The sequence below is a fragment of the Motacilla alba genome, chromosome 3 (assembly GCF_015832195.1).
Source record: "Motacilla alba alba isolate MOTALB_02 chromosome 3, Motacilla_alba_V1.0_pri, whole genome shotgun sequence".
In the NCBI taxonomy this organism is placed as follows: domain Eukaryota; kingdom Metazoa; phylum Chordata; class Aves; order Passeriformes; family Motacillidae; genus Motacilla; species Motacilla alba.
The window spans coordinates 97,825,417-97,847,836 of record NC_052018.1 but is presented as its reverse complement, the minus strand read 5'-3'; the positions used below and the strand labels follow the sequence as shown (position 1 = coordinate 97,847,836).

Genomic DNA, 22,420 nt, shown 5'->3' with positions numbered 1-22,420 from the left:
ATTCAAAGAGTGATCAAAAGATCCTGGCCGTTCTCTCAAAGAAAAAAAATGAGAGTATGAAGAAATTAACCACGTGCCCGTATAGTTCTGCAGCAACAGCTAATTTGCAGTTTTGCTTGCAAGAGGTTCTCAAATGTGATTTATAAACATCACAGCCTGTATTGTGCTCTCTCAAGGCAAGCTATGTTAATTGTTTTAATCTGATAGGTTCTTACAAATTCTAGGTTTGGGATGCAGGAAGAAACTTGAAAGTGAATGCTTTTTTCTTTTTCCTTTTTTTTTTTTTTTAAATGCTCAGTGGTTTGGAGTCTACTATAATGCAAAGTAAAGCGTTGTGTTACAAAGGCAGGGAGGATGGGACAGAAGGTTAAAGGGCATCCTGGAAACAAACAGCTGGACCAGTTTATTTAAACAGATACAAGGATGGGGAGCTGACCTCCATTTGACTTCTAGTGGGAGGAGCAAGAATGTCATTTTATTACTTTGCCCAGAAGGAAAATGTTCTTGTGTCTGAATTCCCCCAAAGACATCCAAACACTGAGCTGTTTGGCAGAATTGCTACTTATAGAAAATACTTACATGAATGCGTAGGAAGAAGATAACTGTTAAGTACCTGTGTGTAAAATGTTCTTAAAGCAGATATCCCGAACCATAGCGTGGGGCAAACAGGTGAGATTATGTTTTACCATAGGCACATCTAGTGGGTAATTATTGGTAAACTCTAGATATATAGTTTATTCTAGTATATTAGTATATGAACAACATTATATATTGTACAGTTTATTATTTTGAGGCACCCTTCCATCTTAAAAGTGCTTGTAGTTTGGAGGAGAAGAAGAAAAAGTCATGAAGTTGAGGTTGTACATGCCTAATGTTGCTCAGCATTTATTTGGGGTAAAAGTTATTTCAGTGACTAGTAACTCTCACAGCTACCTCTCACCTCCTGCCACACTACCAGGTCCTAGCAGTGGGGCTGGAGAAGGATGGAGAAAACACAGCAAGAGCCTTGCCAGACTTACAAAAATAAATGGCTGAGGCACTAGGGTTTTGTGATGTTGTTTTACTTTGAAGAGTTACTGTGAAAATTGCTTTCTGCAAATGCAGATTACAGATATTAAACAATTTTCTAATTGGTCATGGAGCTAAGGCAGCTAATGGGGGAAAAAAAACAGGTTTTCTTTAATTGCTTTTTTCACATGGTGTTTGTGCTACACCTGTGCTTATAATGAGAAAGGAGAATTAGTCTAACCTTCTGCTCACATGATTCTAATTTTCATGGTTTGTACAAGATAATGATAAACTGATTTGCAACACTGTTTGCTGGAGTCGAGAGGGGGTGTTATTGGAAATGTGTAGAAAAAATTGATCCAATACTGTTGCTGACAAAACATGACCTAGTTCAGGTGTAAGGTTTACAGACTGGCACCTGGGTTTGGTGCCTTTGAGCCCGTTTCCTCAAGACAGGTTTGATAAAGACTCAACATCTTGATTAATTTTTGCAGGAGTTTGGGTAATGGGTGTCAGTGGGGAATGGAAGATAGGAGGAGTCTGAAGTCACTGTGCTGGTCTTTGGTGAAGGCAAAAGGAACAGCATGGGGCAGTGGTTTGCTATTCTTCTCTCCTCTGGTGAAGGTGAATGGGTGGGCAGAGCTGATTCCCGTGGAAAGATCCTGGTGGCTTTATCTCTGTGGTAGAAGAGCTCCTGCTAAGCCACCCCAAGCAATGGCAGTGAAAACAAGCATCAAGTATTCCCTTGAGGACTTTCCTGTTCCATTTTACAAGTGTGCTGTGATTTAGCCCACACTCACACTTCTTCCTTTACTAGTAAATATTGTGGCATACATATTTTTATTATTCTTTTTCTCTCTCACAAAGAGCACACAGTCTGGTTATGCAGCTTTGCCATGACTAAGTCTCAATGTAGATTTTTTTCCAAATGGATTTTAAGTAAACTTTCTGCTGAATGAAACCTCAAGAGAGACTCTTCAAGTGGTCTTTATTCAGACAGGTTCCCAGCCATGGTTCCCAGCCTCCTGATTTCAGCACCATGAGGAGACCAGGGTACTTGTGATCTATCTCCTTCTTCTGTTTTGCTCCAGATTATTTTGAATATTTCTAAATAAGCATTGCAGGACTAACTGAGGTGAAGAGCTACAAAAACACAGAGTGGGCTGCAGATAGCTATTTTTAAAAATGACTGTACCTCCTTTTTTTGTTATTTCCAAAGATCTTCTTTTCATTGTTTGGGGGGGAATTTTCAGTAGTCCAGTAATTACAGTTTAACAAGATGTTTGCTGTAAATGGTCAGGCCTAGCTGGAGAAAACAGGATTATAAATTCAATTACTGTAAAGCTATGACCTCGCCTTGACCCCCTCAGACTTTGCATAAAGAGAGGGAGGGGGGAAAAAGCCCACCAAGAAATGGCTAGGAGGAATGCATGGCTCTGAAGGCCCCAGCAGTGTGACTTAGTGGTGATAAAAGTCCAGACGTTCCCTCATTTGATGGGGTTCTGCCATCACAGTTCATTATCTTAATAGTGGGCATTAAAAGGGAATTAGGTTTGCAAGAGGTAGGGACAGGTTTTGATAAAGAAAAGAATTGGAAAAATAAGTCAAAGGACATAAGGCAGAAATGACACTAATGAGGGGGGAGGTAGCAGATGCCCTCACAAGCATCTTACCGACTTCACACATTTTTGGTTTTTTGGTGCCCCATTCTGTATTGAGAAGAGTGTTGCTGGCATTGTTTCCTGAAAACTCAGCTAATTCCCCCATGAAAAGATGAAATGGAAGTGTCTGACTGTGTTAAAAAGCAGGCAAACATAAATCAGCTTGGAAACCCCAAGGTTGTGCTCTTAAAGGTCATCTGGGTTAGAGGTTTAGCAGTATTTGCATCCCCATGCAGCCTGCTGGAGAGCACCACAGTAGGGCAAAAGGGCTTGGGGGTGGGTGGAAGACATCCCTTCCCTAACCATTTGCTTTCCTCTTTTTTCTTGCAGGTTTATTAATGCTAGAAGAAGAATAGTTCAGCCCATGATAGACCAGTCCAATCGAGCAGGCAAGTCCCCAGCAGTAACTGTATTCAAGCCACACAGGCAAAAACCATCCTCTAGCCATTCACCAGGAGGTCCAGTACCTGGTAAATAAATGAGCAATGAATGCTGGGAGTGACTGACAATTAAAATACAACCAACTTTCTTTCATTATGACTCTAATAATTTTGGAAAAAAGGCATTGAAAATTCAAAAAGGGAAACTAAAATGTTCTGTTCCATGACCGGACTTTCTGAACACGATCCAAATTATTCTTGTATTTCTTTAGTCATTGTTTGGAGTTTTCCTTCCCAGCTCTTTCTGCTCCTGTGACCACTCCCTGGTGCATGGCTTGGTGTGGAATTGCTGTAAACTTTATTACCTGTCAAAAGGGCAAAGGGGTCAGAATCACTTATGGGACTCAGTAAAGTTCAAAGACATTCAATGAGGTAGAGCTTGATGTGCTTTAATAACCCAAACCAGCTTACTTCTGAAGCCAGCTTTTAACGTACAGTGAAAACCTCCAGTTCACGTAGTGGTACTTGTATAGGGTTCTTTTGTCCCTTGCCTCTTCTTTTGGGATTGCTGAGCATTTGCTGTTTACTTTGAGGGTATTTATTTCTATTTTTTAAAAAGACTTTAAGTTTCCACACGTTGGTTCTATTTGGGGTCTTGTCTCGCAGCTCTCTGTGGGTATTCACCATCAAGGATTATCATAGCCCATTACTCCCAGTTGGTTTTGTTTTCTGAGTCTCCCTGCCAAACTCTTCAAATCTGTCGTTGTCCAAGATGCCTTTGGGCCACACTTCCTTTTCAAGTACATTTGATTATTTGTCATTAGACATAAATATCTGGCATGGACGTGTTCAGGTCCTGCCCTTTGAAGGCACAAGGGTGTAATTTAACACACTGAGATTTCAGTGTGACTATTCCAGCCATAAAATCCAGCTCCTATACAGGTTTTTGCATTGACGTCAGCAGCAGCAACAGCTGGAGCCAGGGCTCCTCATGTCTCAAGATTTCAGTTTGCTAACTTCATTTCCAAACTTACGGAAGAAAATCAGGCCAAAACCAAGTACGCCTGTTAGTCCAACAGCTAAATTCACGCAGCAGATGTTTTTCCCTCTTTTTAGAGCCAGCATCAATAGCCCATGGGTGGGGGGATTGTGCCCCGGTGCCATGAGAAGTGACCATATTGGCTGTTGCTAAAAAGAAATGTTCTGCACCTTTGCAGTAAGTCAAGGAACACCCTATAACCCTGATGGGCAGCCAATGGGAGGTTTTGTGATGGACGGCCAGCAGCACATGGGCATCCGAGCACCAGGTAAGCCCCCGGGCACCATCTCCCACTCACGGGTGGCCTCAAATGCACCACCACAGGAAAACACACCTCCACCCTCTGCCGCCATCCCCGCTGCCTGCTTGCCTCACCTGTCTTCTGCCTGCCTTCCACACCACTGAGGGAAACCAGGCATCTCCTTGCTCGAGTGGTCCTGGTCCCTCTGCCGTGCTGTGTTTTGGAAAGGGGCTTTTGGCACTATCTGTTGACTTTGCTCATTTTCTGGCAAATTCTTGGATTTTTATCTCCCTCTAGGACCTATGAGTGGAATGGGCATGAATATGGGCATGGAGGGGCAGTGGCACTACATGTAACCTTCACCTAGGTAACCAATGGCAAAGCCAGGGGGAAGTAAGTACAAATGAGGTCTTTGTTCTCACTTTGTCTGAGGGATATTTGTCTTCTTGCATTTCCCTATGTTCTCCCTGCCCATAGCCTCATGCTTCTTCCTTCCTTTCCATCCATCCATCCTATGCCTGGGTTCCTTTGGGTTTTCTCTCCCTCTGGTTCAGCTCAAGCTTTCCAAGCTCCCAAACCCCCACGCGCGCGCGCGCACCATACATTGACACTGCCGTACATCGACACCGCCATACATTGATGCTATTATCCATCCCCGAGCACATGACAAAACAAGGAGCAGCCAGGGAGGTGGGGGAGCCCGTCGTCTTGGCAACAGACTGATTTGCAAAATGTAAGCGGTCTGCAGCAGCACAGGGAGAGGAAAGAGCATGTCCCCAAAGTGTCATAAATCTGTCTAACCACAGTTGATGCATGAGTTACATTTCTCCCGCTAACCTGCAAGACACCAAAAAAGCCAAACAGAGACTTCTCATGGGGTAGGAAAAAAAAAACAAGCAAAACCCAGCAGCTTCACTTAGTTGCATTTTGGAAAGCAATGGATGAAACTTTGATTTTTTTTCTTTTTTTTTTTTCAAGTTTATTTCTCTTTGTCTGTCCGTCGTAATGGGATTACGTGTGGCAAAGGAAAAAGAGAGAATACAAAATAGAGGTGTGCGCAGCAGGCTATGGAGCTTAGCCCAGGCTAATTGACTATATCCAAATTAAGTATGCCATCACTTGCAGTGTGACAAATGGATTTGACTTATTCAGTATACAAAAATAGAGATCATTAATGCAATCTTCAGTGGCAGACCTTGCAAAAGAAGCCTAGAAAAACTGTCCCAGTTTTTTTTTTCCCTCTTGTCTTTTTCTAGGGGAAAATGCATTATACAAATTTTTGGGTTTTGTGTTGTTTTTTTCTTAATAGTTAAGTGGTTTGAAACACCAAGACACTTGGTAGCATGTTTAAATGGTGCCTTATTCTGTTTCTCTTGCTCTTTTTCTGGAGTTAAAAGAGTTATTTCAGCATCTTTTTTGTGCCCCCGGCCTATATTAACATAGGGTTTGAAGTTACCCAGGGTGAGTGTATTTCGTAGTAGTCTTCTCCGATCCCAAGTCAAAACTAAGTTTTAACAATTAGCTGTGAAAACATTCCTCTGAGCTTGGGAATGCAATAGCCTTATTACCTCATCATGAAAATTTCTAGCTTAGTTAATTTAAATATTGTTTCTTAGTTTCTGGGTCAATTAAATTTAAATGATGTATTTTATGCTTCGTGACCAATTAAATTAATAGGTTATTACAAAAAATATTATCATCTTTTTTGATTAAAGAGCTGTGAGTACAGTATATTTTATAAGCAATTTTCATTAGTTCAAAACTGTTCCTTTAGGCTAGATTAAGCAGCTATTCATTGCTAGAGCCTTGAGACCTGATTCCAAGGTGTTCGGCGCATTCACAGCGCGCTCTTACTTAGAACTAAAGCCAATTGAACCTACTTAGCAATAGCGTATGCCTTTCACCCTTGATGATTATGGAGCTTATAGCTCTCCGAAACAATACACCTGTCAGTTCCCATCAGCTACAGCAATCCAAGCAGAAGGCAGAGGCCCACAGAAAGCAGGAGGTTTTATTGTTTTAGGTCCAATTTTTTTCTTATTGTTCTTCCAAACCCACTGAAAGGTTTGACTGAGTTGGGCGTCTGATTTTTTTGCAGCCAGAAGTGATCAGGGAGTAAAGAAATAATTGATAACTGTTATCAATTATGTATATATTTTTAATGTGTCTAAAAATACGAGTTTGATTTAGCAATCATATTTAGTAATCCTATCAATTTCAGCTTCATATGAGGCCTTTGTTCAGTGATGTATGTCCTTACTGGATTGCATCTCTCTGAATGGCACAAATATTTGGGACAGATTCCAAGAGATCAGGCTCAAGAACTAAATAAATAGCTGTTGATAAACCTTGACACCTATTTAACCCATCGCTTCTCCGAAGTTCCTCGTTAGCTGCTGCAGATTCTCTGCCTTGTATTCCCAGTGTGCTTTTACAAGTGGGGAGGTGAAGGCAGGTGGCTGGAGTAAGGCCGTGGGGAATGGAGCCCACCTGAGAGCCCAGCGCCGCCTCTGGCATGCTTCCAGATCAGGAACATCTTCATTGCATATATTCCTAACCATAAAAGCAGAAAGCTGTTTTGTCTCCAAAAACTCTGTATTTGGGAGGGGGAGGATGTTCTTGGGGGTTCTTTTTGACCTGGGGGCCATTCCTGTTGCCATCACTGTGAGCCCAGACACAGACTCCCAGCTCCACAGAGGCAACGGCACTCGTGCGCCCACGTCTCCGCATCCCGCCTCGGGCTGGAGCCCAGCCTCCCCGTGCCCCAGCGGAGCAGCTTCGCAGCCGATGCCACAGCCGGTCTCCACCACTCACCGCCACCTCTTTCTCTCCCTTTGCAGGGCTGCAAAGTATGCCAGGGGATTATGTGTCTCGGGGTAGTCCAATGGGTATGAATATGGGACAGCCAAGCTATACGCCGCCCCAGATGCCCCCCCATCCTGCTCAGCTGCGTCATGGCCCCCCCATGCATACCTACATTCCTGGACACCCTCACCACCCAGCGATGATGATGCATGGAGGACCACCCCACCCTGGAATGCCCATGTCAGCATCAAGCCCCACAATGCTTCATACTGGCGAGCCAGCAGTGAGCGGACAAGTGATGGACATTCATGCTCAATAGCTTAAGGGAAATACACGTTGTCTGCACCGATGGTAGATTTCAAACATTGTCTTTCTGCAATGACTATGGAGTTCTTGGCATCAACTTTGGACCAAGGGATGTTCCAATTCTTCACAGGGACCGTGAAAAGCAGGAAAACACCAACTGAAGTCAGCTTCTGGGGACATGCTGAATACCTATATAAGACATTAAGAAAACAAAGAGTGAAATATTGTAAAATGCTATTATACTGTTATCCATATTACGTTGTTTCTTATAGATTTTTTAAAAAAAATGTGAAATTTTTCCACACTATGTGTGTTGTTTCCATAGCTCTTCACTTCCTCCAGAAGCCTCCTTACATTAAAAAAGAAGCCTTACACTTATCCTGCAAATGACAGAAAGGGCTTATTTGCAGGATTTTTAGAGCATTAAAATAACTATGTCAGGCAGAAGAATCTTTCTTCTATCCTAGGATTTCAGCCATGCGCTCTCTCTCTCTCTTCCCCCCCCCCCCCCTTCTTCCCTTTCTCTGCCTTTCTCCCCATCTCTCTCCCTCTCTCTCTTTCTAGCCTGGGGTGTGAATTTGCATGTCTAATTCATTTACTCACCATATTTGAATTGGCCTGAACAGATGTAAATCGGGAAGGATGGGAAAAACTGAAGTCATCAACAATGATTAATCAGCTGTTGCAGGCAGTGTCTTAAGGAGACTGGTAGGAGGAAGCATGGAAACGGAAAGGCAGTGTATTTGAAGCCTAATTGTCACATCAGAGCATCCTTGTCCCCATGCAGCAACCACCACCTTGTACATCACTTCCTGTTTTATGCAGCTCAAAACATGGACTGAAGATTTATTTTTAATATGTTGACTTTCTTTCTAGGCAAGACATCAGTCATGTGTGCATTTTTTTCCATAGTCCCATCATGGAGCATTTATGTATACATTGTAAATAAATTTTGTGCAAAAAGGACTGGAAAAATGATCTGTATTATTGCAATTTTTTGTAAAAGTAGCAGTTTGGTATGAGTTGGCATGCATACAGATTTACTAAGTGGGATAAGCTAATTATACTTTTGTTGTGGTTAAACAAATGCTTGTTGATAGCCTTTTTCTATCAAGAAACCAAGGAGCTAATTATTATTAATAATAATCATTGCACACTGAGTCTTAGAGTTTCTGATTGAAACAGTTTGGATTGTATAATAACTCAAAGCCCAGTTGTAGTAGTTTGAGTGCAGTAATGAAATCTGAATCTAAAATAAAAACAAATTATTTTTTGTCCTGGTGACTCCACTGCTTGCAAAATTTGTTTCCTGTCCCCATGCAGTATTTGTAGCCATTCTATCCCAGGCTGAGAGCCGAGCAGCTACAAAATTCAGCTGGCTCTGGAGACATTACCTATCATTTGCTATTTAAATATCAGCTTCATATTTAAAGAATGTGAAAGTAATGCTACACTGCATGAAGAAACTTTCTTGGATCTTGCACTGTAAATTGTCCAGATGGGAATTGTTGCCTTTTAATAAATGTAGTACCATAGGGCATTATTGGACAGAAATCTGTAAATAGTGTTACCCGCTCTTCCTCCCAAATTATAGTCTAATGCACAGTTCAAATTATTGAGTTTCTTACTGGAATTGAGCATATTGAGGAAGGAGGAAAATAAAACTTGGCAAACATTGCCTGGGCAATGCATATCTGTAAGGGGATGAGGTGCTGCTGGACCTCTGCGGGCAAGGCCAGTGCAGACCCTCATTAACCAATTTCCTCTCACATTTGTGCTTTCTGCACCACAGCCAGTGAGCGGGAGAGCCCCAGCCAGCGTGTGCAGGCTGCGAGACCTCGTTTGTTTTAAGTCAAGTCACAGCTATAGAAGAAATAATATAGATTCCCCGGGCTGGGGAAATGACACAAATATCTTAATTAAGGCGAGATAATGCAACACCCCCAACATCGGCTCAGCCTCTCCCAAGCCAGCCGGCACCCCCCCGCGGGAGGTGTCCCGGGCGTGTTGCAGGGCAGACTCCCGGGGGCCCCCTGCTCTGCGTGTCCCCCGGGGCACCCCCGGGCTGGGCAGGGGCAGGCAGGGGTGCAGGCAGAGCTGCAGGCAGGCAGAGCAGACCTTTCTGAATGAAGCAGGCCACCAAGGGGGGCCTCTCCTCCCCGGCTGGGACTTCCTCCCACTCTTTTTTTTTTTTTTTAACTCTGAATATTCTTTTTTTTTTTTCTCTCCTCCTTTTCCCCCGTTTTATTAAAGGGCCGCTGTACCGCCAAGGAGGCTGAACATCCTGGCTCCTTCTTTGTGAGGCCGGAGTAATGACATTTTTCTGCCAAAACGTGGATGAACGGGGCTTACTTTTTTTCTTTTTTTCTTCGGTTTTGTTTCGTTTTGTTTGTTTTGTTTTAATGTGTTTGGGTTTTTTGAGTTTTTTAAAGATTTCTTGAAAGACAAAAACAAACCGCCCTCTCGCAGGCGAGGGCACACGCGTCCCTTCTCCTCGCAGCCGCTGCGAAGTGGGGCACAGACCTTCCTCCATGGGACCTTTTTTTTTTTTTTGGAGAGGGGCGCATTTCAAATTAAAACCACGATTACATCCCAAGACATTTAATCAGCTGTAATTATAACACATTCAAAATGAAGAATATGCCTTGACAGTATTTTTATTGTTATTGTTCGTCACATGATGTTAGACAGCTTCAGAGGCACAGGAAAGAGAAGTAAACGGGCTACAAATAGGGAATTATCCCTCGTTTAGCATTAAAATTCATTTAGATAAAATTGCCACAAACATTTAAATGGGAAGATTAGTTCCCCCTCACGCCTTATTGCACTCTCTCAATGGCTCCGTTAAGAACATTTTACACGTTGGAAATTCCGCCCCTTCGGGCCGCTCGCTGTTTCCTAGCTACCCTCCTTTCACCGCACCGGGGGGGCCCGGAGAGGCCCGGGCAGGGCCGCCCCGGCTGCTCCTCCGATGCTCACCCCGGCCCTGGAGACTGCGCGTCCCGAGGGGCTGCGCGGGGCGCTGCGCGGGGCGCTGCGCGGGGGCGGGAGTGCGGGGGCGGGAGTGCGGGAGCGGGCGCGGCTCGAAGCCCCGCTGTCCTGCCGCTACCCGCCGCCGAGGAGGACGAGGAAGAGGAGGAGGAGGAGGAGGAGGAGGAGGAGGAGGAGGAGGAGGAGGAGGAGGAGGAGGAAAGCCGTCTTCGACTGCCATCTCTTGGGGGCTCGGGAGACTGACGCGGGGGGGGAATGCGGGGGCTTCGGGGCCGCCCGCGAAGCGCCGCGGATGTTGAGCTTTGCCGGACTAAAGTGCGCAGCCTTCAGCGACTCTCTGTTTTGTTGGTTTTGGTTTGGGTTGGTGGTTTTTTTTGTTTGTTTTGGGTGGGTTTTTTGGGGTTTTTTGTGGGGTTTTTTTGGGGTTTTTTTTGTTTGTTTGTTTGGTTGGTTGGTTGGTTGGTTTTTTATATTGACCCCGATTTCCCGCGTCCCTCTTTTATTTTTGTGCCTCCCACGGGCGCAGTGCCCCGCGGAGCGCGGTGCGTCCGCTGCTGCTCAAGGCGAGCGCAGCGCTCTTCCCTCCCACCCTTTCACAGAGGCTGGAGAGGGGCCAGACCCCTCAGCGCACCGCTGAGTTTGAGCGCACCGCTGCGCGGGGTCCGCCCTGCGTCTGGTCTGGGCACTCTCACCCCCGAGCGGGTTTTTTTGGGGGGACAGCAAATTCTAGCCGAGCTGAGCGGGGCAACTGAGTCCCACTCCAGACAGAGGGACTCGAGTGGGGTGTGCCTGCCCTGCGGGCTCGGCCGTGCCACCCGCAGCCACTGGTACTTTTGGGCTTTTCGGCCGCGCTGTGAACATTTCCACTCCTGGCGCTGTTGCGTGTAAAGTTTCCGCTACTGGGGCCTTGCTCTGCACGTCCTAAACCTGCGTGGAAAACAGAAAAATATTTTTCTCCTCCCCTGACCTTGCCATGCCGCCGTGATGATAACATATTTATATTTATATTTATATTTATATTCATATATAAAATGGAACGGACGTTTCCCGCGGGCCGGGAGGAGGCGGCTGTCCCCGGCCGCAGGCAGGGACGAGCGGTGCACGGCACGGCGCGTGGACGATCGCGCCTGGGGTGGGAGCTCCCGGTGCCTCCTGGAGGCGACTGCTCAGCTCCCGGGCCGAGCTGGTGCTCTATGTGTGACAGCCAGCAAGCCCTCCGCGTCCCTTTAATGCGTGTGGAAATACCCGCATGCCTGTGTGGCAGCTGCTTCCAAAGCCCCAACTAACTCTTTTGGAAGAGCAGGGCGAAAAGAGTAAAAGGCGAAAGAAAGACTGTTCATTTTTTTTCCTTTGGTGCCATTTTGGATGTCATCTGTTACCTTGGTGACTGTGCTCAGCCCCCAAAGCCCCTGGATTGTTAGGGGGGGAAAAAAAAAAGCAAAAAAAAAGCATGCTATTTCTGCACCGTCATTTATCACTGTCACCGCATAATGATTCCCCTCGCAGCTCCTTATTGATGTTTGTAATTGCATTATCTCATAAAGGGAGGGGGTGGCGGGCCGGGATGATCAATGGAACCGCGCCGTGCATGCCGGGGTCAGGGGCTGCGGGAGGCGGCGGGCCCCCCCCCGGACCCTCCCGGCCCTGGACTCCCCCGGCCCCACTCCCCGCCTGGCAGACAACAAGTCCCTGGCAGCGCCCGGAGCGCGGCCACGGCAGCCGGCGTACAGAGCCAGTGCAGCGCCCGGCGGGGACGTCCTGCTGGGACCCCCCCAGTCCGGGGAGAGGAAGTGGGGGAAAAAAAACAGGGGTCTAGCAAGGGAAAAAAAAATTAAAGTGGGTATAATGTGATTTGGCTGGGAAAAAACCCCATTGGTCAATTCTACCCCCAAATCCCGAATACCCGCATGGAGGACTGCGGTGCGGGGGTGCTGCGGTGGGACTCCTGGGGGGCCCTTCGCCGCAGTATCCCCTCGGCCGCGGGGGATGAGCAGGGTCTCCGCGGCGTGGAGTGGCGACGGCCCTGGGGAAAGGTCCGGCGGCGGGGAGCGCTGCCGGGCGCACCGGGTGAGCTGGGGAGGGTGCAACAGGACGGGCATGGGCCCCTCGGCGAGGTACAGAAGGTCCCAGAAACGCGGCTCGTTTTCCGCTTTTAGCTGGTTTTTGTACCCGTTTCCTTTTGCCGAACGCTCTTTAGAGACGGCAGCCCTGCCTCAAACCCCCAAACCGGAGCAGCCCACGGGGGATTTTCCTCCTCTCCCTTCTCTCTCCCTCGGCTCTATAAAGATTACCAACGAAGTAGAGATTAACTCCTTTCTCCCCTGGGCACGGCGCAAAATGAACTCCATCCACTGAGCCCAGAAGTTCAAAGAATTATTTCCCAGCCATTTTACCAGAGGACGAGCCAGTGCATCCCATAACACGGGACTTGGGGGTACCAAAGCCGAGCCCGTGTGAGCCAGAACAGAAGGATGCTGGTTTTGCCACAACCATCCTAGGTAGTCCCGGAACCTCCCTTTCAGGCGCCGCGCTAAACCGAGGGGGGAGAGCAAATACTCTCCTGCTTGTCCTTCACCGCATTGATCAGCTCTCTCCCCAGGTTTACCCCTCTTTAATCTTCCCTTGGAAATCTAGCAACGCTTTAATTTGGAGGTCATACAGCCTAAGTGTTATTGTTCTTTTTCCTATACGTACATATATAGGGAAAAGGGAAAAAAATACACACACACACACACACACACACACACACACACACACACACACATATATATATTTCTTCCAGGAATGAGGGTTGGCGCTACCATTAGCCTTGTAAAAAATCGCCGGTTGTCTGCTTTTATGTAAACATGCATGATTCCAAATAAACTTTCTAAGGATTTCAATTGCAAAGTGAAGCGGTCGGCACTGCAAGGGTATTGTACTTAAAATTTCAAATGTGAACTAAACCAATTTAGCTCTCTTTTTCCTTTTCCTAGTCTCATAGTTTGCAATCTGGAGTTCCATACATTAAATATATATATATATATATATATATATATATATATATATATATATATATAGTGCCATAGCCCACGGTTAAAATAGTGAAAAATTAGTCTCGTTTCAGAAATTATTTATTTATAGAACGAACATGATTAAAACATAAAAAAACACACAAACTGCAGCTGCAACAAAAAAACCCCACCGTGATTTACGATTATTAAATCTTTGATTGCCATGTTAATGTTTCTTTTTCTATCTTTCATTTGCATTTTAATCTATCGAATCTTTACAATTTTGCTGCCTCCTACTCGAATGATTGATTACACATCTGAAAGAGAGAAAAAAAATCCTAAGCTTTTTAGACGACCTTCTATCTTTCCTCCCCCCTCCCCTTTGCTGGTTTGCTTTCTGAAACCTTCCTCAACAATGTTAATGCAAGCAGGACAAATTAATTATGCTCTTTTAAATGTCAAAGGTATAAATAAAAATGCTTCCACCCCTCCTTTTCCTCTCCTTTCCTCCTGCCCCAAATGGGAATATTTTTCCAAGACGCTTGTTTTAAAAGCAAGAAGGAATCACCCCGGTAAAATACAATTTAAAAAAATACGTGCGGCATTCTGAGTGTAAATAAATATTATTGCGTGGACATTTACCTATGGAATAGGGGGAAAAAAGAACCAGAGAGGCAGCGGGAGTCAGGGAGCCGTGGTGAAATCTCCCTGGCGCAGCGGCAGTGCTTTCCTTCTCTTCTGAGCCTTTGCTCTGGGGCTGTTCCCCGGCCCCTCTGCCCCTCCCTCCCCCCAAAAAACCTCACGCAAGAAAAGGGGGTGGTCAAGGTTCAGCTCCCAACAAGAGAGAAGCATCCCCGTGGGCCGGGGTAGGGGGTAGAAAGACTGGGGTGGCGGGGTAGGAGCGTGATGGTCCCTAAGGTTGGGGTCCCACCTGCTGGCAGGGGGTGCTCAGGCGAGGTTGCCCATGAGGGACACCTACCTGGGGGCCGCCCACGGGGAAGACCCACTCAGGGAATGTCCACAGGTGGACACTGAACTGGGGGATGCCCATAAAGGGACCACCTTCCCGGGGATATCCCCTCCAGGATATCCCACGGCGAGTTACCCCCCCCCCCCCCCCCACGCGAGACGGGGCCCCCCGAGAATGCCCTCCCGGCGCTCGGGGCTGAAGGCAGCCCGCGGGCAGGACTGGCACCTGCGGGGGCCGACAGGCGCCTCTTTGAGGAAGAATCATCAGGAAAAAGGGAAAGGAATACGTTGGGCGGGACAAGCGGAGGCAGCGGCGCGGAGGCTCCGCACCTGCGGGCCGGGAGCGACCCGCGAGGGCCGGGCAGACAGGGAAGATTTAGAGGTGAAGAGATGGCAGATTGTTAAGAAAGTAATTGTAAGGTGTCCCATATACTACCGTTTTATTGTGGGGCAGTAACTACGAGATTTATTTATTGCCGAGGCAATATAATAAAGATAATGACCGCAAACTCAAGATAAATGCTTACGCCCATAGCTGGTCAATTCTTTTTTATTTAAGAGAGTGATCCGGAGAGGTGAAAGTCATCTTCTCCCGACCACAAATATCAGTCTTGGTTTCCACCAGGTTATAAACATGACATGCAATAATGGAGCTGCTGCCGGGCGCGGAGAGTTTGGGGTCGGGAGGCAGGGAGGTCCCCCTTTCCTTGGCATTCCCCCTCTCCGGAGCACCCGCAGAGAATAGCACCGAGGTGAAACAACTGGCGAACGAGTCTCTCCACGGGGGAAGTGGGGAGAAGGACCAAAAACCCCCCACCCTCTCAAGCCCGTAGGGAAATGCCACTTGAGAGGGGAAGCGCCCGACGGTGCCCCACACCCGCCGCCGCCCCCGCGCCCCTGCCCAGGGCGATCGTGTGTCAGCCCTACAATGGGCACTTCTACTCCCGGGCGCTTTGATCCTTGCACGGCCGGGAAAAAAGCCACCTGACAGCGATCTGCGACGGGCGGGAGAGAGGAAAAGAGAGAGAATGAAGAATGAAGGGAAAAAAAAAAAAAAAAAGGAGAAAGAGTTGAGCCGTACAATTTCGTGGTTTGTGCGGAGGGTAAAATTATAAGGTTGAGAAGTGCGAACAATCCTCCTCAATCTTTTACAACACCAGCGCTTCTCTCAGCCTTAGCCAGAACCTCCCTTTCTAGCCGATCGTGAGTTATCATTTCCCCAGCCTCCTGCCTTCTCTCTCCCCGCAGGACGGACAGCTCCCGCCTCCTCCAACCGCGGCCGAGCGCATCTCCCCGCGCTGTGCGGGGTGCTGCGCGCCGCGCAAGGAGCCGCTTGAGCAGCGGGCAGCGCTTCGCGTTCTCCTCCCCAGCACGGCAACTCGTCTGTCGCACTTCAAAGGATGATAATCTAATTGCTTCCAGAGTTTAAAAGTAATTAAGCTATATTAAAGGAACTTAAATAAAACCGGTTTGGCGTGCACTGGGTCCCCTTGTCCTTCAGAAGGTAAATTGAAATCCCGTTTCTGGAAAAACTGCGTTAAAAATCTTGCATTTATATAACGTATGCGAAAAATGTAAACAGATTTCGTTTTTGAAAGGGTATGGGTAAAGTGGTGGTAATTATGTATAATTAATGCTGAAGGGAAAATGAACACATAATAGTTTCCAAAGATTAAACCATCTGTAACTATCAGGGGAACTTTTAAAGTTTTTCTTTTCCTTTTTTTTTTTCCTTTGCAAAAAATACATCTATTTCCTTTCACTAAGGATTTTTATATGTTAAAATTCAAGTCAATGTTTTCATCTCTGAAGTATTCTGATTTGAGAAACAAATCCCTAAAACATTTCAGCAATTTTCAATCTACAACTTTGAAGATCATCCAATATAAAAATAAATTGAATGGTAATTTTAACCATTATTAATGTTTGTGACACTTAATTTAGTTAGGTGCTTGTTTTCCATTTTTGATTACACCATAAGGAAATTATTTTACTAAGAAATGTTGAGATAAAGTATAGGCATTCCCACACATTCTTTATATTTTTTCTGGCATGTATTTACTATAGTCTACTCGATCTATTTTAATTTCTAGGTAAAGCATAATCACCAGAGCAAATTTTTTTTTGCCCAGCAACATGTTTGCAAAGGTAGAACCAGACTGCAAAGATGTAGGTCTGGCACATCTGCATATGACATTCAGCACAGGCAAATATAAATTTAAATACATTTTTCCCACTATCTCAGATCGACTTCACAGAAGCAAACCTGGTGCCTTTAACATTTGCAAAGGTAGGATTGTATCTAGCTTTAGCAACACTAATAGATGTTGAGGTGCTGTGTGAGCTGCAACTTCTGTCAGCAACTGTGTTTTTTCAATAACAGTAATTCTTAAGGTGTGAAGGTAGTGTTGCTAAACCTTGTGGATGAACAGACTAGTTGCCTGACTGTTGGTTTGTAGAACTGATGGCTAGAGAAAATAAATGCCTTTGTACAGAAAGAACAATTGTAATTAGCAGGAACTGAAGTTTAAACTACTCTATCGGATTAAACAGAGTTTAAACAGGGGGAAGTTTTCTTCTCCAAGAGGGAAGGCTAGATACCTCCTGTGGGGAATTCACCAGCTGGCAGCAAGACAAGGTTTAGGTTGTCACTCCCACTCCCCAGTTATTGTGTCTAGCTTGGAAAAGTAAATTTTTAAGCAGCAGTGCTGCTCTTTGATATCTGCCATACTGCAGAGCTTTATATACAGCTTAACCCGTTAAATTAATTCCTCTTTTATGCAGAGGCCAAGCAGCTGAGTCTCAGCTTGGCATTTCTGGCAAACCCAGCTGAAGATACTGAAGACTCTGGAGCAATAAAAGGGTTTGGTCTTCAGGGGATAATCTACTTTAACCCCATGAGCAGTTTTTGGGCTGCTCGCTCCTCAGCCTACCTGGAGGAGGATGAGCTGCCGGTGGATCCCAGCCCAGTGACTCACCCAATAACTTTTCCTGAACAACATCCATGTTGTGCAAACATCAAAGTGAATGCTTGGGCAAATGTTCATATGGGAAGGGTGTGGAGGAGAACAGGGCTCAGATGGGGATTGCAACCTGAGGAGCTTACTTTTTGAGGATGAAAGCAGTTGTAAGGCCCATGGAAGCTCTAGAGCCTTTCAGAGCTATAAAATCAGTTTGCTACTAAAGTCCTCAGCTATTTGCTGATGACAGCACAAGGGCAGCATGTGCAGGCAGGTGCAACCATCCCTGGCATTGACCAGCATCTAACAATGGTGGATTAAGTCAGCTCCTATTTGGGTCCTGATAACTCATGCAACACCAGAAACATAAACTTCAGCCAAAGACTTTTTCCCAAGCCTGGGAAATCCCCTGCAAAACCTCCTGTGTTCAAAAAACCCCCTTTCCCCCCTATCGGTGTCCTGCATAGAGATAAAGGATAAAAACCCCACAGTTTGTCACTGTCTTTACCAGAGTAAATTAACAGCCTACTTCCCTTTCAAATGCCTTTTGATGTGCTAATCATCATGCACTCTGATGTAGCCACCTTATTCTTGCAGGGTACCTAATGGGTCCAAGCACAAGCTGAACAGCAAATCAACAGGATTTCAGCTTCCAAGGACACCTTGGATGATGCAGAGTCAGGGGTGGGTGATACAGCCTCATGGAATGGCAAACTGGCTTAGGGTGCTTCAGTTTGCCCCTTGCTGGGAGGTGCTTTGTAGTTAACTTTCTTACGCCTGACTTTTTGAAGTGAGTTGCTGCCACTGGTTTGAGTTGATACCACTGACTGCTGTGAGCATCAAGATGGCGATGAAAAAGCAGGCCTGGCTTTTCCCTAAAATGTTGTGCTCTCAGTCTGTGTGAGTAGGATTTGCACCTCCCTTCCCAGCTGCTACTCACAGAGTTTTTTTGGCGATGCGTGGCGATGAGGCTGGCCTGGCAGAGCTCCCTCACAGCCATGGGTCCTAGCATGGGAGTAAGCCCTCAACCCAGACTGCAGTAGAAACTGAAACGATCACCTAGTTCTTTTCTGCCTGGAGTGCTCTTTTTTTAAAATCCACCACCCCCCCCAGCTTTCTTTCTCTTAAAATCCCTTTACCCAGAGCATAATTAACAACAGACCTTGTTAACCAAGGGACCAGCAACATCTTCCCTGATAGCATTAAAACCTCCTACCTGGCAAATTAGTCCTCCCGCCACCTCCTTCTCTTCTTACAAAACCTTTTCTTTATTGGAAATTGATAGTGGTTTGTCACTTGCACAGTAATTACTCAGCATTAATTAGAGAGATGTTCAAGAGGCTTGAGTCCAGATTTGGACCCAGATTTAGCTTTCTGTTGTGTTTGAAGAGTTGTCTGGCTACTGAATGGGAGCCAGGACTTGCATATCAATAGGATATTGTGGGATTTTTGCCAAAATCTGACCAGCTCTTCCCCTGAATCTGTGTCCACACTACATCAGAATACATTCCAAATTGTGAGGCAAGGGGTCTGCTTCATTTAGCATCTGTCTCTGTGTCTCTGTTGAACCTGGCAGCCATGGTTTGAGAGCAGATTGCCCTCTCCTTTGAGGCTACCATGCTCATTGAGTGGAGAACATCATCCTGGAGGGCATTGAGGATCTCCTCTGCTGTCCAGCTCAGGCAGCTGCTGGTGAAGGTCCTTAGCTCAGCTTTGTGATCATGGACTAGGATTGACCAAAATATGCAGTTCAGGCTTATGATAGGAGGATGCCCTTTTTCTATTATTGCCATACATCTCCTACTGGATATATTGGATATACTGCCCAAGGACAGTGCTTTACCAAAATTCTCTGCCAAGCACAGCCATGTGGCTGGTGTCAGCAACACAGGTAAAGGAGCCACCTAGCACTGAGACTGCTGAGGTGCAGGGTGTTTAGCATGGAGCATGTTGTTTACACCAGGAAACAGCAGATAGCAAGGACTCATTTTGGAGTAGTGGAAAGTCCCTTGAGACCCACAGAGGTGACAGCATTAGGCCTTGTGACATAGTCTTTGCACAATTGTCTGAACAAGTTGCTGGATGTGGTAGGAAAAGCTGGAAGGGAGATCTTTGTCCTGGGGAGGAAGAAGGAGCCCTGTGAACCTCTCCATTTCCCAGTCTGGCAGGGACAGGAGTTCTGTGGCTCTCCTTCCAGCTTCCTTCCTCCTGCCTCAGCCACAAGCCCCAGGGTCTGGGCTGGAAGGACATCTTATCTTGTTTATGTAATGTGGGTGGTGGAGGGGCGGTTCTTTCTTTGGCAAAATGTTCTCATGCTGAGGGGTCATCTCCTCTGCCAGCGATGGAGCAGCTACAGCCTGGGCTGGTCTCCTTTTGGAAATTTGGCACAGAATAAAGCAGAAAATTGCAGCTCTTGGACACTGGGCTGTAACTGGAAAGCATGGATTTGGGTGCTGGGACAGGTCAACATTTCCCTTGGGATAGGCACCCCTGTTTTTCCCAGCATGAGGGCTGGGAAACTCTTGCAATGAGGAAACTGAGAGTGAGAAATAACAGCTATTTTATTTTATTTTATTTTAGTTTAGTTTAGTTTAGTTTAGTTTATTTTTTTTATCAGGCCTTTCTTTGCATCCAAACAGGGAGACCTGTAGTCATGTAGACCTTCTGGTATTAGAGCAGAACATGGTCCTTGGGCCTCATCATGAGCCGAGGGATGCATCTGCTCCCCTCTGACCCAAGGGGAGCAGGCACAGCCCCAGCAGCCCTAACAAAGCTCTGCCCAGGCAGGCGAGACAAAGGGATATGCTGTAAAATCTCCTCCTCGGAGGTTCAAGCTGCAGCCCATGACCCCATTCTGCTCCAAATGGACTTTTTACAGCCTTACATCACTGCAGCCTATCCCACCTGCCTCCCTACTCTCAGCCATGCTAGCCCCTAGGTAGGCAAACAGTGAGGCTGATAATCGATGATTTTTTTAATACACTTGATTTAAATGGCTCTGGCTTCTGCTTTATTAAGTTTCAAACACTTGACTGATGCACAGTGTAAGTTTTATGCATAAGTGTATGTATACATAGATATATTTTTGTATTTTAGTCTATATAAAAAAGGGAATTTTAATTATGGATCTAAATATCTGCTGCATTTTGGAGACCTACAAAGCTGCTCAAGTCTGTGTTGCTAAACAATGTTATCATTTGAACAAGGGAATTTCAAGCTTTTAGCAAACAGATGCTGAGGAGCTGTTCCTTGAGGAGTTTGTCATTCTTTGGGAGCATTTAGCATTAAATACTATTTAGTTACTATAATTAGAAAAGCCCTTCAATAATGGCAACAAAAAATGTAATTACTAACAATAATAACAACAAACCCAACAATAATACAATCCCTTGATTTTTTCTTCTTTAAACTATCTTTGTGAACTGAGTTTCATGCTGGCATTAAGCAAACATTATTCAGTGTCATCACAGAGCAGGTGAGCTGAGCTTGCCAAGGAAAGACTCTGACCTTGCTCTTCACATTCTCTAGGTGGAGAAGCCTTGACTTAGCTCAAGCCCCAGGGTGAGATGCAATAAATGTGTAGCCTTATGCTTTTCCATGTGCACATTCAGGCTGTAACACCACGATATTCAAATGGTGGCTTGAGGAACTCGTTTTAGTCTAGAGCAAAGAGGGTCTTGGTGAAAGATTTCCTATCTAAAACAGGTTGACCTCACAAGTGTATGAGAGGATGAACTGTGCAATTCAGGGTACAGAAATTTCTGATTTATTAATGCTCTCCAAGGCCTACAGTCCTTATATAAAAGGGGTTTCAATCAAGACTGCACTTTCTGCAGCTAAAAATTGGGAAAATTGTATGTTGATTGCCATCCAGGGCCTATGGATGGCTGTTTATTGCTGTTCAGAGACAAATCCAGCAGGAAATTTGAAGCTGTCCCCTGAAATAAAGGGGTAACCTCCAATTACCCTCAGTGCAAAGAAGAGCTGGACTTGTTTTGTTCTGTTGCCTCATAGTCACAGTGGATGCACAATAGTTATGTGCAAGTACCAATGGCACATTATTCCAATAGCACAAGGCATTCTTCCCAAAATTTGCTTTCATAATACTTATCTTCCCTCTCATTGTCATCCTCCCCTGCTGTATTGGGCTCAGTTATGGAAGTTTCTCTATTGGGGGTGTAAAAACCCACACAAAAGGATGGATGTGTAAGAAACAACTTGCAACTGAAACTACTTGCTCTCTTACAGTGCACATAATCAAAGAAGGTTGTACTTACTCCATGGTTAGATGAAATAAGGACTTTTAAGGAGTTGAATGGAGCTGTTTGTTTTCCCTCTTGTAGCCCTGTTCCTCCAAGGCATGCTGTCATGCTCACCGGACCTGAGTTTTATAGGTTGGGCTGGAGTCTTTGACAAAACTGAATTTACTTTAAATGACTGAAATTAGATACTTATAATCCAACGTAACAGCCTAGGGGCTCTCTTGTGTATTATCCTTCACTCTCAGCCCTCTGCTTTGTAGTGTCAATGGAATAATTTGTTAAGAAAGTAGAAATATAAGCAATAATTCTGAAACTGAGATGGAGCACAGACTAGCCCTTATTTTGCCAATACTTGTTATCTTCTAACCTGGTATGACAATGCCTCTCCTGTGAGTAGCCCCTTCAAAACATGGTTTTGTCAAAATTCTGCTTTTAAAATTATGATCCAAATAACATTTTTTTCTTTGCCTTGCTTATGTGACAACACCACATTTTTTTCCCTCCCAATGAGACGAGGTAGCCACGACATGGATGGGCATTCAGATTGGAGAGAAGAAGACACAATTCTTCCTACTCATGGTGACTACTTGGATGCCCACTTTCCAGCCAATTTTCCAAGGAAATTGAAGTATTCCTGTGTCCCATCAGTGCTCAACAATCTTTTCCAGCAATCTTGTCACATGCCATGCTCTTTCACATCTCTGGGTTGAATATTTCAAGTGGTTTAAATTGCAGTAATTTTACTGGCATCAGAGACAGATTATATTAACTGAGGATGTGGCCCTTTTAAATTTTTATTTGGCAA

At 45.6% G+C, this 22,420-nt stretch overlaps 1 protein-coding gene across 7 annotated transcripts in view; it reads left to right on the top strand.

Moving 5' to 3' along the window:
• Window positions 1-8,724, top strand: part of MEIS1 (Meis homeobox 1) — a 107,861-nt gene extending 99,137 nt beyond the window's left edge. For 5 of the 7 annotated variants that reach the window (XM_038133796.1, XM_038133793.1, XM_038133794.1 and 2 more), the window contains 3 exons: window positions 3,000-3,058; window positions 4,267-4,356; window positions 7,170-8,724. In XM_038133796.1, coding sequence (XP_037989724.1) covers window positions 3,000-3,058; window positions 4,267-4,356; window positions 7,170-7,453 — 433 coding nt within the window. In that variant the 3' untranslated portion in view covers window positions 7,454-8,724. Of the gene's footprint in view, window positions 1-2,999; window positions 3,059-4,266; window positions 4,357-4,626; window positions 4,723-7,169 lie in introns of all 7 variants that reach the window. The other 2 variants (XM_038133798.1, XM_038133799.1) reach the window with 1 other exon arrangement.
• Window positions 8,725-22,420: the final 13,696 nt, after the last annotated feature.